Raw genomic sequence first — 17,409 nt, forward strand, 5'->3', positions numbered from 1 at the left:
CACAAAAAAAAGAGAAGAATAACAAATAAAATATTTTGAAATAAACAGAAAAAATAAATACAATATCCATCATATATATGTATATATATTCTAGATATAAAAATATATACATAAATAAGTCAAAAATGTGGAAATAAATGAAAAAGCTTACAGTTATTGTTTAATTTAATTTTTTTTTTTGTATTTCCATGTTTGACACAGACGTAAAGTGACATTCAGTCCGTTTTCAGACACAAAACTTTCCTTTATTAAAACAGACAGATTCTCCTCTTCCTCCTGAGCTCAGAGGAGGAGGAGGAGGAGGAGGAGGAGGAGAGGAAGAAGACGACAGGTGATCTGTTATCTCACAGGTTCAAAACAGCTGGAGACAGACTGGTTACCATGGAGATCTTATCAACATTAATTTAACTTTGTTTGGATAAACTTGTATTTAACTCTAATATTGAACTCCTTTAATTAAATTTAAATACTTCATTCTAAAACATCATCAGTTTCTTTTGAAGTCAAGATGAGGTTAACATAAAGTAAATATTTATAATCTGTAAGTTTATCTTAAAAACGTTTTAGCAGAACTTTGATCAGAAGTTTAAACCACAGATTTATTAACAGTCAGCTGAGATCTTCTGCTCGTTTTAAATATTTTCCAGGACTGATTGTCTTTTATTTGAAAACAGAAGAAGAAGTGAAGACACAAACACAGAGTTGATCAGTTTCAGGTGTGAGAAGAAAAGACTTGAGGACAAACAGCAGACTGAGACACTCGTTATGTTTCTGCAGTGTCATCATGTTCATGATCATCATGTTAAATCTGATTTTCTCTGAAGACAAAGAAACGTGTCAGAAAAGTGAGATGATTGGACTTTTCTCTCCTCGCTGTCTCTTTGTCATCTGATCACTTCCTGACATGAAGACAGGAAACTGCTGAACTAACGAGATCAGAGACAAAAGAGACTGATGAGCAGCTGCAAACAAACTCAAACTGATCCATAAAACTTTGATTTTCCTCTTCAGCATCTACAAACCCGTGGTTCAGTTTGACTTTTGATTTTTAAGGTCATGATTTGATCAGATTTTTTCAGCTCTGTTAGTCCAGTGAGCAGGTCAATAAACCCTGACTGAGTGATTCATGATCTGAAGGAGTTAAAAAGAGAAACAGTGCATCTTCACATTATTCAGTAATACTTGATTTTGTTGTTCTATTATTCCAGTTTTGCACATTAAATATTCTTAAAATGCCACTGCAGCACATGTCACACATGTCCTACAGTGATTTGATCGTCTCAGAAATCTAAGTTTTAGGACATTGGTCTCTGACGCTCCGCTTCCCCCCTGAACTCACTGAAGTGTAGTTCTGGTCTCCGACCGGCAGGGGGAGCTCTCACTCTGCTCCACATCCAGCTGCTCTCTTCTTTTCTGTTCCTACAGATTCTCCATCAGCACTTCAACTCCACAGAACTACAGGATCATTTAGAACAAAGTGGAACCTGCAGCATCAGCTGGTTAAAGATCAAACCTGCAGCTTCACTCAGTTAAACATGCACAATATGGAACAGGGATAATCAGTGTGCGAAATACGGGGGGGTCCAGGGGGGTCCGACCCCCCCGATTAACCCATGAGACCAAGGAAAGCCTCAAAAGCAAAATTTGAAGGGGGTCTCAAATTTTGTCAAAAGAAATATTTCATTGTCACTAATGGTCACTAAAATGTTTTTAAGCTCACCATGTCCAGTATTCAGAATTAAAAAAAATACTCACAAATATTTTTTGCCAAACGGAGCCAGCCAGTCCTGTGTGTGTATGCAAATTAGCCATGTGCACACCAAACAGAAGAAAGACGTAACGTTGAGAAGTCATACTGGTCATACTAAAAATGGCAAGCAAGCGAAAGCTAAACCAGAGATAGTAATGCGTGGCCACACATTACTATCTCGTGGCCACGAGATAATAACGCGTGGCCACAAGATAGTTAATGCGCGGCCACGAGATAATTAATGCGTGGTCGCGAGATAGTTAATGCGTGGTCACGAGATAGTTATTGTAGTCATCCCATGCAGACTGTTGGTTTTATCATGGACAAGTTTGATTTAATTTCATTTTATTTTAATATAGGAATGAATTACAGTGACATACTTCAGTCACTTGTGGCAAGGCATGGAGTAATTCTTAGCGAGAGACTCGGAGCCCCTATGGTGACATTGGATGAAAAAAAAAATAATGCGTGGTCACGAGATAGTAATGCGTGGCCACGCATTATTTTTTTTCATCCAATGTCACCAGAGGGGCTCCGTATAAAACAACGTGCATCCATACAACTTTAGCCAATGCAAATCCTATGTCAGTGTTGCTTTGCGAATACTATGGGATTATCAAAAATTGTTAAGTGTGTGCCTGTGTGCTGTCACGTAGGCTATAGACTGATTGTCTTGGCTTGCATCCATTAAATATTGTAATGTTATAGACCTACTGCATATTGAGAAAATTTAGATCGGTATTGCGCAACAATCGGGAGATGGGGACCCCCCCGAATATTGACGGGTATTTCGCACACTGGGGATAATCAATAATCACCTGCTTCTCATGTTTGATACCAACAAGATAACTGATTATTTCATGTTTGTATTTTAAAAAGAAGTTCATATTTCATGTAGGTCGCTCACTCGGCTCTGATTTTTCTCTGCTGAAAGTGTTCATGCAGCAAAAACTGGCAGGTGGTTTGTAAATTCAACCTGCTGCTCGGCCAACAGACACTCACTGACCTCAAGGTGGCGCTGCAACAGACAAGTTCACGCTTTTCATCTGTAGTTCATCTGCAGCTTTTCTGCTTCAAATATGTCAACTTTTGTGACTTTTTCTCAGTTTTTTTAAAATCCCAAATTCCTCGGGAGACACCACGTTTTAGCAGTTTTCTTAAAAACAGCAGAGACAAAACTTTTTTTTATCTTATTTTAATTTTTCAAGTCATTAGCATCTGGTGTCCGGCTTATTGCCAGATTGATGATTGATCATTAGTTGAAAAATAGGTTCAAACATGTGAAAAACAGTTTGAACCTATTTTTCAACTGATGAGATTTCGACAGGACACAGAGCAAAGTTTACAAATTTGAAAAAATGTAAACAAACCAAAACATTTCGTGTATTTCATGTGTATAAATCCTTAATGAGACGATAATTTAAACATGTCAACACTGACAGGTGTTAAAATACTCATGAGTCACATTGTCACCTGGACCAAACAATGATGGGAGAACCGTGAGGAGAACGTGTTCCACGTTGTGCTGAGTGTACAGAGTGTGTTATCATCAGTGTGTCAACATGTCACACATTAACAGCTGCTGACTGGACTTTCTGTCTGAATATTCTGGAAATTTACTGTAAAAAACTGATGATGAGACGCAGACATCTGCTCAGAAACATGAATTATGATTTATTAACACTGTGATGTAAACAAGTTTTTTACAGAAACTTGATTCATGTTTTCACTGTTGCTCACATAAATAAAACTGTTTAGACTGACAGAAAATACATTTTCCCTCCTTCACACTCTAAAAAAATTACTTGTTGTTGTAAGTAGTGAAAACTTTAAACCTAACTTTTGTTTAGAGGTTCTACTAATTTAAAAATGTTCTTTCTTTTGTGTTTATTAAAATAAAAATTTTCAATTAATGAGGGAGAACACATATATTCTAAAATATTTTAAAAACCTATTTATTTATTATAATACTGAGTTTAGTGAACATTAAATAATGTGTTTATTAATGAAAATAATTAAGTTGGAATTACTGAAAATATTTGAGTGTGGCTCAATCGATAATCTTAATTTGCCTGTAATCAAAGAGTACATGTAACTCCTCAGACATCTGAGTTTATGAACTGCTGACCTGTTAGTTTTTTACAGTGTGAAGCTGCAGCCTGTAATCCTGCAGGTATTTGACAACAAACTTTATGACTCTTATCATCACTGTCTGACAGAAACTTCGTATTTCTGAAACTATTTTTAAAAAGCTTTTTAAGTGATGCATGCTGTAAGTCAAAGTTAGCTTTTTAATACTTTTCAGCTGTTAGATATTTGTAAAAACCATATAAAGACATAAAGGGTGACCGATAGCTTTGATTTATGAAAAAATATAAAAATGAGTAAATATTGAAATATGAGATTTATGTCCATTATATTTCTTGTCTGTATTTGGGAGATGAGGAGGTGAACTGGACTGAAACATGTTCTGTCCTTTCTAGTTTCTGAAGGATTAAAACTGAACACAAAGGAAAAAGAAAATTAATTATTTGGATGTTATCAAGTTGCAACTGATTATTATAATAACTTACATTTTTACTTTTCCTGAACTAAGCAATGTTCATAAAACTTTAAATTGTTTAATAAATAGTTTATAGAGGACATAAACATGATTTGAATCTTTATTAAGAGTAAAATAGATATTAAACAAATTAATTTGTTAATATTAATGATGGTTATTACTGTTACATCTCTTCATATCTGGACAGAAATGTCTTTTAATCCATCCTGTAAAAAAACTTAAATAAAGTTCAGTTTGGATGAAAACAACATGCTTGCAGTCAGCCAATCAGAAAGCAGGAGGTCGGGGCGTGTGACTCGTGAGAACGCCGCCGTCGCCTCAGCTCTGATAAGCAGCTGACACTGAGCTGGACAAACCAGCCGGCCGCTCTGATTGGCTGAGGCCCAGCTGGCTTCAGGGATAAAATGGCAGCTCCTCCAACTCATCATCATCATCATCAGCTTCACCATGGCCTTCCTCTGGATCGTCTCCTGCCTCGCCTTCGTCAGCGCCGCCTACGGTGAGAAACACAGTCACACTTTATATGAAATATTTTAATCCAGTGTTTCTCAAATGTTTTACAGTGTAACACCTCAGAAATGATTTTCCTCTCCCAGCAGGGGGCAGCGTTACTGTTTTCATCTTTAATCTACGTCTGTATCACAAAACAGAAAAAAATGTTCAACTCTGTTTCTCACAGCCAACGTCTTTAAATGTCTCATTTTGTTTGAAATCCCAAAATATTCAACGTAATGTGATAATACATCAAAAAACAGGAAATCTTCATATTTAAGAATCTGAAAACAACATTTTCTGACATTTCACATGTTCAGCTACAGACAGTTTGTTCAGCAGCAGGTTTATTAATGATAATAAGATTATTTAACTCATAACTAATCTTGGATGAACGTCACAGACTCATACTGAAACAAAATTATTAAAAAGGAAACTTAATATTAAAATTTTAATATTTGAATACAGTTTGACCTCATATAAACAAACAATGAAGAAAGGAGTTCCTGAAACACTTCAGTCTGCAAAAATATAAAATTAACTTGTTCTAACTCATTTTTTTTCCATATTATTTAGAACAGTTTAAAGATTTAATTAACACTGTGACTATAAACAAGTTTTTAAACTGAGGACCAGTTATGTTGCTCCAATTAGATTTTCTTAAGTTGACATAATAACCAACATTAGTTTGTCAGAACAACTCATCAAAGTAACGTTTGGAACCAAAACAGTTCATCTAAATCACTTAATAAGAATATTTATCTTTTACCCGTGTATTTAATGAAGAGATGGAAATTCATTCATTCATTCATTCATTTATTTATTTATTTATTTATTTATTTATTTATTTATTCATTCATTCATTCATTCATTCATTCATTCGGTCATTCATTCATTCATTCATTTATTTATTTATTTATTTATTCATTCATTCATTCATTCATTCATTCATTCATTCATTCGGTCATTCATTCGGTCATTCATTCATTCATTTATTTATTTATTTATTTATTTATTTATTTATTCATTCATTCATTCATTCATTCCCTGAATCACTTTTTAGAGTCAGAACAGAAACAAACATGAAATTAAGTTTTCTTTTCAGATATAAAAATAGATTTTTATTCTTCTTCACTGCTGATCAAACATGACTCAACATGTTTCATGTCTCCTTCATGTGTCATGTTGAGTCACAGTGACATCACAGTGACATCACAGTGACATCAGCACAGAAGCTTGAGGTTAAAAACAGCAGAATAGTCCTTTAAAGTCTGTAATCTGTCGTCCTGCCAGGCTGCGGTGTCCCCGCCATCCCTCCCGTGGTCAGCGGCTACGCCCGCATCGTCAACGGCGAGGAGGCCGTGCCTCACTCCTGGCCCTGGCAGGTGTCTCTGCAGGTGAGTCAGCTGACTGTAACCCCCCCCCCCTCCTCTTCCTCCTCTTCCTCTTCCTCCTCTTTCTTCTTCTTCATCAGTGACTGACTTCAGTTTGTTTTTTCTCACAGCAATCCAACGGCTTCCACTTCTGTGGAGGATCTCTGATCAGCGAGAACTGGGTGGTGACCGCCGCTCACTGTAACGTCAGGTCGGTTCAACACTTCCTGTCTGTGGCTCTCAGCTCAAAGCTCATTGGCTCCTGCTCCTGCTCTGTTTCTTATTCCGATGTAAATTTAATCCAGTCAGAGAGGAGCGTTCAGAAACGTACCGCTGGCTGTCGTCTGCGTACAGACGGACGTTCGGTGCTGCGGTCGGTGTTTCTGGCAGCAGGACAGATTTCAAAACAAACAAAAAAATAGTTTAAGAGGCAATTTGATGACTTTAAAGAATGAAAATATCAAAATAAGCACAGTGCAATAGAATGTTTATGTTAAATACTTTTTACTTTTTAATTCTGAATAAAAAGTACAGACCCGAAAAGAAAACTGACGTGTCAGATTTTACAAATCTGATCTGTTTCTTTAAAACTTTCCTGAAAAGATGAACTGATTCTTCTTAGGGAGTCTGGTTTGGTGTATCTGTTGTTCAGACGGTGTGACACGCTGTACTGTGGTCCTGGGAGAAGCCAGTGAAAAAAGTATTATAGTTTTATTCATTACTTTTCTTTTCATTTTTACTTTATTACATTTCATTTTAGTTTTCAGTTCAGTTTTTATTCGTTTCACTTTTTATTATAGTATGAGGATATTTTTCAGGTGCAGATTTAAGAAGTTAAGAATAAGTTTTACATTACAAACACAACACTTTGTGAAGGTAATTGACTTCCTGTTGACGTCCCAGATGTCTGGGATTTTTGAACAGTTTCATGTTTTAAATTAAAAATGAGAGGGGACAGTTTTGATTGGCTCTTTAAAGCCCCGCCTCCTGTCTCCATCAGGACCTACCACCGCGTCGTCGCTGGAGAGCACAACAAGGGCTATGGCTCCTCTGAGGACGTCCAGGTTCTGAAGCCCGCCAAGGTGAGAACCGCCCATCAGCCAATCAGCTTTCAGAACACGCTTTTCTCCCCCACACTGACCCCTCCTCCCCCTCTCCTCTCCAGGTGTTCACCCACCCCCAGTGGAACCCCCGCACCATCAACAACGACATCGCCCTCATCAAGCTGGCCACGCCCGCCCGCCTGGGCGCCAACGTGTCTCCCGTCTGTCTCGCTGAGTCCTCTGATGTCTTCCCCGCTGGAATGACCTGCGTCACCTCTGGATGGGGTCTGATGCGCTACAACGGTAAGACAACAGCTCTAAAATTATTTACTCTGGGTTAGGAGACTTTTATTGTGAAAGGGCAGGGGGAAGTGTCTGAACGTTATGTGTCTCCCACAGCTCCCAGCACTCCCAACAACCTGCAGCAGGCCGCCCTGCCCCTGCTGTCCAACGAGCAGTGCAAGAGGCACTGGGGCAGCAACATCTCCGACGTCATGATCTGTGCCGGAGGAGCTGGAGCCACCTCCTGCATGGTGAGGCCCCGCCCACTCACCTGTCTCACAACTCGCATTCACCTGTCGGACCTGTCTGTAACTGTCTCACCTGTCTCTTTGCTGTCTCCAGGGTGACTCTGGTGGTCCCCTGGTGTGTCAGAAGGACAACGCCTGGACCCTGGTCGGTATCGTCTCCTGGGGAAGCAGCCGCTGCTCCACCTCCACTCCCGCCGTCTACGCCCGCGTCACCGAGCTCCGCAGCTGGGTCGACCAGATCCTCGCCGCCAACTAAATGCTCAGAGGCTGCACGGCAACGGCCGGGGACAACCCACCCCCAAAACCCCTCAAAACCCCAACCCCGACGCTGCCCGGAGTGTGTGGTCGATGATTGATAATAAAAACACTGAACATCAGACTGTGTGTCGTTTGTGTCCTTAAAATTACAACTTAATGTGGCGCACTGACGTACGCTCCAAAACAAGACGTTTGAGGACGTCTTCTTGGACTTTGATCAACATTTCTCATCATTTTCTGACATTTTATGGATCAAACAACTAATTGATAAATGGAAAAATTATTGCCAGGTTGACCACTAGGAGCTCCACCTGTTTTCACATATCATTTGATGAATGATTATATTGTTTATTCTTCAATATGACACAGAAAAAAATTCAAATATTCAATAATCATCAGTCTGGTGCTACAGCTGTTTACTGTCTGATATTACAGAGCAGACAGCCATGACCTTTGACCTTTTTAATTATTCAACATCATCAGTCTGATGCTTGTGTTTCCTTGACAACAGAGAGCTTCAGCTGCTCCAAACAACAACACATACATCAGTATGTTTATTACAGAATCAATAATTAAATCACAGCAACAACAAGACAAAGACTGAACTGTTTACATAAACATTAAAACAACATTTAAAAAAAACTTCCTCAACAAGAGGCACAACTGTAAAATATCATTTTTTTATAGTTTCATCATCAAAGAGCTTCATATGAAACTGATATGGAAATAAAATACTGTTTTGTTTGTGTAAATAACAAACAGAAGATCAATAACTTTCCTACTGTACAACGTACAGCCTGATCAATAGATCAATAACTGTCCCACTGTACAACGTACAGCCTGATCAATAGATCAATAACTGTCCCACTGTACAATGTACAGCCTGATAACTGTCCCACTGTACAACGTACAGCCTGATCAGTAGATCAATAACTGTCCCACTGTACAACGTACAGCCTGATTAACAGATCAATAACTGTCCCACTGTACAACGTACAGCCTGATTAACAGATCAATAACTGTCCCACTGTACAACGTACAGCCTGATCAATAGATCAATAACTGTCCCACTGTACAACGTACAGCCTGATTAACAGATCAATAACTGTCCCACTGTACAACGTACAGCCTGATCAATAGATCAATAACTGTCCCACTGTACAACGTACAGCCTGATTAACAGATCAATAACTGTCGCACTGTACAACGTACAGCCTGATCAATAGATCAATAACTGTCCCACTGTACAACGTACAGCCTGATCAATAGATCAATAACTGTCCCACTGAACAACGTACAGCCTGATCAGTAGATCAATAACTGTCCCACTGTACAACGTACAGCCTGATCAATAGATCAATAACCGTCCCACTGTACAACGTACAGCCTGATCAATAGATCAATAACCGTCCCACTGTACAACGTACAGCCTGATCAATAGATCAATAACTGTCCCATTGTACAACGTACAGCCTGATTAACAAATCAATAACTGTCCGACTGTACAACGTACAGCCTGATCAATAGATCAATAACTGTCCCACTGTACAACATACAGCCCGATCAATAGATCAATAATATTATTTACATGTTTTCTTGGTTTGAGTTTAGATTTTGATAAAGGCTTTTATTGTGATGTTTTATTGATGAGGCTTCCTGTGAGATTGATCAATATAAACTCATAAAAATGATCAGTGTCAAAGGAAGTGATTTATCTTTTCAAAACAAAAGTTACACACGTCTTCACAATAAAAGTGTTTTCTACAAAATATAAGTGTCACATGATCATCACTGAGTCAGCTGACTGTGGACTTAAAAAATAAATCTTCTTTAGTTAGTTGGTTAGTTAGATGATGATGATGAAGATGATGAAGATGATGAAGATGATGATGGTGATGAAGGTGATGAAGATGATGAAGATGATGATGGTGATGAAGGTGATGAAGATGATGAAGATGATGAAGATGATGATAAAGGTGATGAAGATGATGAAGATGATGAATATGATGATGAAGGTGATGAAGATGATGAATATGATGATGAAGGTGATGAAGATGATGAATATGATGATGGTGATGAAGGTGATGATGATGATGATGATGGTGATGAAGGTGATGAAGATGATGAAGATGAAGATGATGAAGATGATAATGAAGATAATGATGATGATGATGATGATGATGATGATGATGATGATGTGATGAAGGTGATGATGATGATGATGGTGATGAAGATGATGAAGATGAAGATGATGAAGATGATAATGATGATGAAGATGATAATGATGATGAAGATGATGATGATGATGAAGGTGATGAAGATGAAGATGAGGCAGAAAGAATCCCTCTGTTTTACTGTTTTATTTGAAGTACACAGTAAACAATATGTTCTGTGTTAAACTGAATATATTTTTATTTATTTGTTTATTTTGTTCCATGAAGCTCAGAGATCTGAACTCTGTTCTGTTCTGATGTTCTGTTCTGATGTTCTGTTCTGATGTTCTGTTCTGATGTTCTGTTCTCTGTGTGTTTATCTGAGAACACTGTTTGATTTTAGCAGAAGAGTTTTTCTGAATGTAGTTTGAAGGTTTGGTTTGTCAGTGACACTGATGAAAAACACAACATGATTCAACGTGTGTGAAACGTTCAGGTCTCCTGCTGATAACAAACACTCTGCTGCTGCTGGGAAACACACACATGTTCAACCAAGTGACCTTCAACACACACACACACACACACACACACACACACACACACACACACACACACACACACACACGATGAGACAGTGTGAGTGAAGAACTCATTTCTTACCAAAATGTAAGAGATGAGTGTTTTCAATAAGATATAAGTTATAAATATGACTTTAATTTGAAATCCAAATCAGACGCATCCTGCTGCATCAGGAGCTGCACAGAAAACAGAAAACATAATAATCATGTGTTGTTTACATGTTTACATTCAGTATGTATTTTTACCAGATGAGCTTAAAGGAGACATGAACAACAAAACGATCACTCTGCCTGTGGTGGATGTAAATGAGTAGCTCATTATTTCTCTGCATGATCAATAAATATTTTGTGCCATTAGTTTTTTTTTATGTGCATTGAATAAAATATTCAGTTTTCTAATCGATGGGGGATTTTCTCCTCTCTGAGCTCATTAATGTTACTCCAGATTGAACTGAATGGTTTTAAATTTTAAATTACGTGGTTTTTATGTTTTCCCTGATAAATAAATACATGTATCCTGGATTTAATCTGGAATCTCTGAACCAATCAGAACAATTCAAGATGCGATGAAGAGCTGAGTGACACATGCAGGTTTGGGGCGGGGCTTGGTCTGTTTTCAAACAGGAAAAAACAAATGGCGGCCTGCTAACAAACGCCCTGAAATCAGATGAAAATAGAAACGAGATGCTCCTCCATCAGTCATCATATAGCGCCCGCCCATCTTAAATAACTAGCTGTGATTGGTCCAAAGGATCCAGGATGGGTGGAACGGGGAGGAGCTGTTTGGGCCATAAAATAATGAACATCAATTAATTGATCCTGTCACGATCTTGTAAATTAAAAAATAGGTCCGAACATGTGAAAACAGGAGCACATGTACGTCTGTGTGCTCCACCTGCACTTTTTCAACTAGTGATCAATCTGACAATAATTTTTCCACTAATTGATTAGTTGTTGTGTCCATAAAATGTCAGAAAATGTTGATCAGAGTCCAAGATGACGTCCTCAAATGTCTCGTTTTGTCCACAACTCAAACATCATCAGTTTACTGTCAGAGAAAAAAGAAACCAGAAATTATTCACATTTAAGAAACTGAAATCAGAGAATTTGAGACTTTTTTTTATTTAAAAAATGACTCAAACTAATTAATTGCTGAATAGATGCAGATTAATTTAATAATCAATTAATTGATTCATTGTTGCAGCTGTAGCTTATATTGCTTTTGTTATTCTCTGTTTTTATTCTTTTATATGTTGAACTTTGACCTTTTTGTTTATTGTGAGTGAAGAACATCATGACTGTGTTTTGATAACATTTGTTATTCTTTATGTTTATATGTGTTTTCTGTTCTTGAACAGGAACTCGTAGAACATCAACAGTTCTCCCGGGGATCAATAAAGTATTTCTGATTCTGATTATTATTATTATGACCGTAATGTATTAGCTCTACATGAAATGAATGATTGATTAATATTTCCCCTAAGTCTGATATTGGCAGACTTCATGTTTGTGATGAAACTGATCAGCCTGATTGATCTCTGATCTTTGGAATACGGATGAAATATTAACAGCTGATAATTAACTGATGAATCATTTTTATATCAGTGAACAGAAAGTGTTTGTATTTTGGACTGTTGGTCAGACATTTGAAGAACCTGAGCTGGATATTTGTCAGTATTGATCACAGAGACAGTCAATCACCAACAGATAATCAATAGTGAAATCAGTAATCTTGACTTTATGAACTTTCTGATCAGTTTTCTGGACGTGTTGAACTCGTCTCTCTAACCTTCATGTTCTGGCTCCTCAGGTGGAAAATTCTCCGTCAGCTCCACCTGTCCAAACTCACACCGTCTCTGATAACACGTCCCCTCCTGTCTCGTCCAATCACGTCGCTCCGTCGCTCTATAAAAGCTGCTCGCTCACACAGAGACCACATGATCGAGCCATGGCCTTCCTGTGGATCCTCTCCTGCCTCGCCTTCGTCGGCGCCGCCTACGGTGAGAAACACATCAGAGTGAAGCATGCTGGGAAGAGAAGAGAGCAGACAGCAGGGGGACAGGAAACAGCTGAGGGAGTGAAGCATGCTGGGTAGAGAAGAGAGCAGACAGCAGGGGGCGCTGCAGCTGCAGTTAGGGAAACCTTTTTGATTCGCTGTTTCAGGATTCAGTCCAAAACCTCCATATTTGTAGTTTTTTCACTCCATGTTTGTAGGTTTCTTCCCTTCTTAAACTTTATTGAGTTATGCCAATTAATGATGTCATCATGATGTCACCAGGTTGCGGCACTCCCGCCATCCCTCCCGTCATCACTGGATACTCTCGTATCGTCAATGGTGAGGAGGCGGTGCCTCACTCCTGGCCCTGGCAGGTGTCCCTGCAGGTAAACACACACACGCACACACACACACACACACACACACACACACACACACACACACACACACACACATGGTCTGACTCTCGTGCTCGTTGTTTCAGGATTACACCGGCTTCCACTTCTGTGGCGGCTCTCTCATCAATGAGTACTGGGTGGTGACCGCCGCTCACTGCAACGTCAAGTACACACCTTCATCATCCTCTCACCTTCATCATCCTCTCACCTTCATCATCCTGTCACCTTCATCATCCTGTCACCTTCATCATCCTCTCACCTTCATCCTGTCACATTTAAAGATGTTCTTTGAGCCAAAATGGCGGCCTGATGTTTGTGTGCGTCTCCCTGCAGGACGTCCCACCGTGTGATCCTCGGAGAACATGACCGCTCCTCCAACGCTGAGGACATCCAGGTCATGAAGGTCGGCAAGGTGAGTAACGAACGCCGTCGGCTTCTCATCCCGTCAGCCTCTTCCTGTACGCTCGCCGCTCATAACCGTGTCTTTTCCTGCCAGGTGTTCAAGCACCCCCGCTACAACGGCTACACCATCAACAACGACATCCTGCTCATCAAGCTGGCCTCCCCCGCCAGGATGGGCGTGCGTGTTTCCCCCGTGTGCGTGGCCGAGACCGGAGACAACTTCCCTGGAGGCATGAAGTGTGTGACCAGCGGCTGGGGCCTGACCCGCTACAACGGTGAGAGCCAATCAGAGGAGAGCAGGGGTGGGGCTTAGAGACAACACTCTTAGAGACAACAGTTTGACCACTTGGGGGCAGTGCACAGCCTGACGTGTGTGTGTGTGTGTGTGTGTGTGTTTCAGCTCCTGACACCCCCGCCCTGCTGCAGCAGGCCGCCCTCCCCCTGCTGACCAATCAGCAGTGCCGTCAGTACTGGGGCAACAGGATCAGTGACCTGATGATCTGTGCTGGAGCCTCCGGAGCCTCCTCCTGCATGGTGGGTGGAGCCACGCCCTCATTGGTTGTTGAACTGTCTGTTGATTGGTTGTTGTTATTCATCTCTGTGTTGATTGGTCGTCTTTCAGGGAGACTCTGGCGGTCCTCTGGTCTGTCAGAAGGCTGGAGCCTGGACTCTGGTCGGTATCGTGTCCTGGGGCAGTGGAACCTGCACTCCCACAATGCCCGGCGTGTACGCCCGCGTCACCGAGCTGCGCTCCTGGATGGATCAGACCATCGCTGCCAACTGAGTGTGTGCAACAGGATGACTGTTAGTTTGATCAATAAAAGACAGGAAGTGAGAAGCAGACGACTCCCTGTCATTTGTCCTGATGTCACTCTGTCCTCTGTCTGTCTCTGAGAGACACGCTCACACTCGCTGTGTGTCCACCACACTGCTGAGGCAGCAGCTGTTAGCCTAGCTTAGCATCAACACTCTTAAAAAGTGAACAGGTTCAATAAGGAACTCTACCACCTGAATCAGAGAACGTTTCTTTAACATAAGATACGAGCTTGAATCAATTCTGCTCTCACATGTCAGTTAAATGTTACTTCATGCTAACAGTTAGCTAGCAAAATAGTTAAACTTACCAACATTAACTGTCACCTTAAATTAATTAGCTGGGTCACTATTTGGTTTAGTTTGAAAATGTACATTTCATATCAAAAAGTAGCTTAATGCTAACGCTAACATACTGCTGACCTAGTGAGGCTGGAAGTCATGATTATCCCTCATTTTATCAACAGAATATGTTTCACTCTCACTTTCTTTGCTAATATTAATGCTAAGCTCACTCTGTGGGTTATCCCTCACTTTACCTGTGTTTTTCCCCCCAAAACTTTAAAGGTGTAACATGAATCCAAGGAATTAAAACAAGTGTTTGACAAACTCTGTTTACACATACAACTTAAGGACAAACAGTCTCATATGTCAGGGATAAAACAGGGACACCAAGACATTAACCATGACGTCCTGTTACTGAGACCGGAACATTTAATTGGCATTAAAGGAACCGTTCTAAACTGTTTAAGTCTTATTCATCAGATCAATCTCAGTTTGATAATGATGAATCTTATTCACACCAAAGTTTGTCATGAAGTTCCACAAAGTTCTGTGCTTGGACCACTTCTATTCACCACGTGCTCATTTTATTAAGAAACTTTATTTGTTATACAGATGATACCCAGTTATATCAAATTATCAATCAAGCCAGATGAAACCAATCATCTCAGATCACTGCTCATACAGAGCAGGTGTAGATTGTACTCTTCATAAACCAGTTAATACCAGTTAATACCATGTCACTACTTGACCACAGTAACATTCGACATCTTTATTGACTTATTATTGTTAGACTCTTATTAGACTTTATCAGCGCATAATCAACAGACACATTACAACAGAACTGAACTGTAAATTAAAGCGAAAACACAGATTGTTTTGTACGATTGCTGCTTCTTCCCCATTTAAGAACAGTATGTAACAGAGGAAAACGTTGTCTATGGATTTGTGCACAGACTTGTTGTAATTCTGTAGTCAGATAATATGGATTGTTCTCTGTTGTACAGGACCAGCTGTTATCACCCACAAAGTGTCTGTGATTTTATATCTTGTGTGCACAACATAAAAAATACCACCTCACAGGACTGGAGGGACTCTGTAGGCTCATTATCTGACATATTATATTTAGATATTATATATTTAGAATCTAATACAACATTATATGTACAAATTTCTATATTACATGATAACTAGTTTGGGTATAACTGTTTATTTACTGTCTTATAAAGAACTTATTATTAGATTTTTTTTTGGGGGGGGGGGTCTAATTTCATATAAATTATATCTTGTTACATGTATTTAGTGCACTGTAAAATAAAGTGGGACTGAAAAATAATTGGCAACTATTTTATCAATAATTTCATTCATGTTCTAACAGGAAATGTCGAACATTGTCTGGCTGCTTTTTAAATGTGAGGATTTGCTGCTGAAGAGTCTTTGGGTTTTGGTCTGTTGGTTGGACAAAAGAAGACAAGACATTTGAAGACGTCACTGTGAAGAACATTTTTCACAAATCAAAAAACAGAAAGAGAGGAAAGAAAGTCAGACTTACAGAGACGTGTTTTTAATGAGCTGTAGAGGTGCTGGATGGTGTATTTTGACCTGCTGACCTTCAGTATTTACCCTCAGAAAACAACCCAGATAGCACACATACGTCTCGCCGATGTCGGCCTCAGATCGTGCGTCAGAATTCTGCTCCTGACGTCTGTAAATGCATCTGAGAAGCATCAGCCCACAGCAGGGACATGGTCTGCCAGAGGGAGGGTTTATGTGCTCCATTTCAAAGTCTGCGATAGTTCGGCTATGGATCAATGCATTGAACGTTATCCAATTGGTGCCAACGGAACTGAGAGCAGGCGTTGGAGACGAGAGGCTCCTTCATGTCAGTCAGGGCTGGTCTTCAGGTAAACTCACTTTAAGCAAATAATTAAAAAAATAGTTGTTTTGTAAATATGACATGCAGGGTTAGCAAAGTAAGTTGCTACACCCTGACCAGGTATGTTAGCACAGGTGAAGAGCCCAGATGCCGACTCCTAACAGGCTAGCTAGCTTAGCAAACGTTAGTTGCTTATAAGTCACAGACCCGACCAGCAAACATATCAACTGACTTAATTTAGCCTTTGCTAGGTAGCCATAAGTCTTTCCAGCACGTGAACAGTCTCCATCTGGACAACCAATCAGTGTTGAATTTGGGAAAGGGTCAGGTAACGTTAGTTAGCGTTAGCTGTTAGCTAGTAGCTGGTGAGCTGTGGTGTTTTTACAGAGGAGCTAACTTTAGCGGTTAACTGTCAGCTAATGAAGCTCTGCTCTGCTCCATTAGTAAACATGACTCTGGAACATTTTCTCATAGTTCAGTTCTGGTTCTGGACGGTTGTTGGTGTGTTTGTACTGTAAGTGAAGTTAATATCCACTTCATGTAGGTGTATCTGAGTTTAGTGCAGCGTCTTTTTTATCTGTTCTGTCTTCTTTATCTTTTCTGTGCTGGAGTTGTTTTGATTATATTGATATTTGATTTGATTATGCAGTCCCAAATAAATGTATGATCATTAACTTGAATGGTTCGTGTCTCTTTATTTTATTCACGCACAAAATTAGGAAGCTATTTTGATGGTCAAGCATATTGTTTATTTATTGTCATATTACCATATTCCTATCACATTATAAGTAAATATGTTCTAATTTGGACCATAGATAGTGAGATCTGCTGATAGAATAATTTGACCTGAATAAATAAAGGTCATAGAAGCTGTAGAGAGGCCGCGCTGCTTGATTCATCGT

General features: G+C 39.6%; 2 protein-coding genes across 3 annotated transcripts; both read left to right on the forward strand.

The window, feature by feature from the left end:
* Positions 1-4,669: 4,669 nt before the first annotated feature.
* Positions 4,670-8,128, forward strand: LOC146332414 (chymotrypsin B-like). Its single transcript, XM_084723043.1, has 7 exons — positions 4,670-4,812; positions 6,099-6,202; positions 6,310-6,389; positions 7,179-7,260; positions 7,344-7,524; positions 7,621-7,754; positions 7,846-8,128. The coding sequence occupies exons 1-7, from the start codon at positions 4,761-4,763 to the stop codon at positions 8,005-8,007; spliced, it is 795 nt and encodes a 264-aa protein (XP_084579169.1). The 5' UTR covers positions 4,670-4,760; the 3' UTR covers positions 8,008-8,128.
* A 4,528-nt stretch (positions 8,129-12,656) lies between these two features.
* Positions 12,657-14,374, forward strand: LOC146332415 (chymotrypsin A-like). Of its 2 annotated transcripts, XM_084731132.1 has the most exons (7): positions 12,658-12,740; positions 13,019-13,122; positions 13,221-13,300; positions 13,468-13,546; positions 13,631-13,811; positions 13,937-14,070; positions 14,159-14,374. In XM_084731132.1, the coding sequence occupies exons 1-7, from the start codon at positions 12,689-12,691 to the stop codon at positions 14,318-14,320; spliced, it is 792 nt and encodes a 263-aa protein (XP_084587258.1). In that variant the 5' UTR covers positions 12,658-12,688; the 3' UTR covers positions 14,321-14,374. The 2 variants fall into 2 exon arrangements, with proteins under 2 accessions (XP_084586464.1, XP_084587258.1); XM_084730338.1 differs by having other exon boundaries at positions 12,657-12,740; positions 13,468-13,811.
* Positions 14,375-17,409: the final 3,035 nt, after the last annotated feature.

Source organism: Lutjanus erythropterus, chromosome 1, assembly GCF_056507025.1.
Source record: "Lutjanus erythropterus isolate fLutEry1 chromosome 1, fLutEry1.hap2, whole genome shotgun sequence".
In the NCBI taxonomy this organism is placed as follows: Eukaryota; Metazoa; Chordata; class Actinopteri; order Lutjaniformes; family Lutjanidae; genus Lutjanus; species Lutjanus erythropterus.

What these genes read in the sequence shown, in the direction of transcription:
- LOC146332415 (XM_084730338.1), top strand. Translation starts at nt 12,689, where the DNA reads ATGGCCTTCCTGTGGATCCTCTCCTGCCTCGCCTTCGTCGGCGCCGCC. An exon ending in GGGCCTGACCCGCTACAACG is followed by an intron (nt 13,812 to 13,936) that starts GTGAGAGCCAAT and finishes TGTGTGTTTCAG; the next exon opens with CTCCTGACACCCCCGCCCTG. An exon ending in CCGGAGCCTCCTCCTGCATG is followed by an intron (nt 14,071 to 14,158) that starts GTGGGTGGAGCC and finishes GTCGTCTTTCAG; the next exon opens with GGAGACTCTGGCGGTCCTCT.
- LOC146332414 (XM_084723043.1), top strand. Translation starts at nt 4,761, where the DNA reads ATGGCCTTCCTCTGGATCGTCTCCTGCCTCGCCTTCGTCAGCGCCGCC. An exon ending in GCCGCTCACTGTAACGTCAG is followed by an intron (nt 6,390 to 7,178) that starts GTCGGTTCAACA and finishes TGTCTCCATCAG; the next exon opens with GACCTACCACCGCGTCGTCG. An exon ending in CTGGAGCCACCTCCTGCATG is followed by an intron (nt 7,755 to 7,845) that starts GTGAGGCCCCGC and finishes TGCTGTCTCCAG; the next exon opens with GGTGACTCTGGTGGTCCCCT.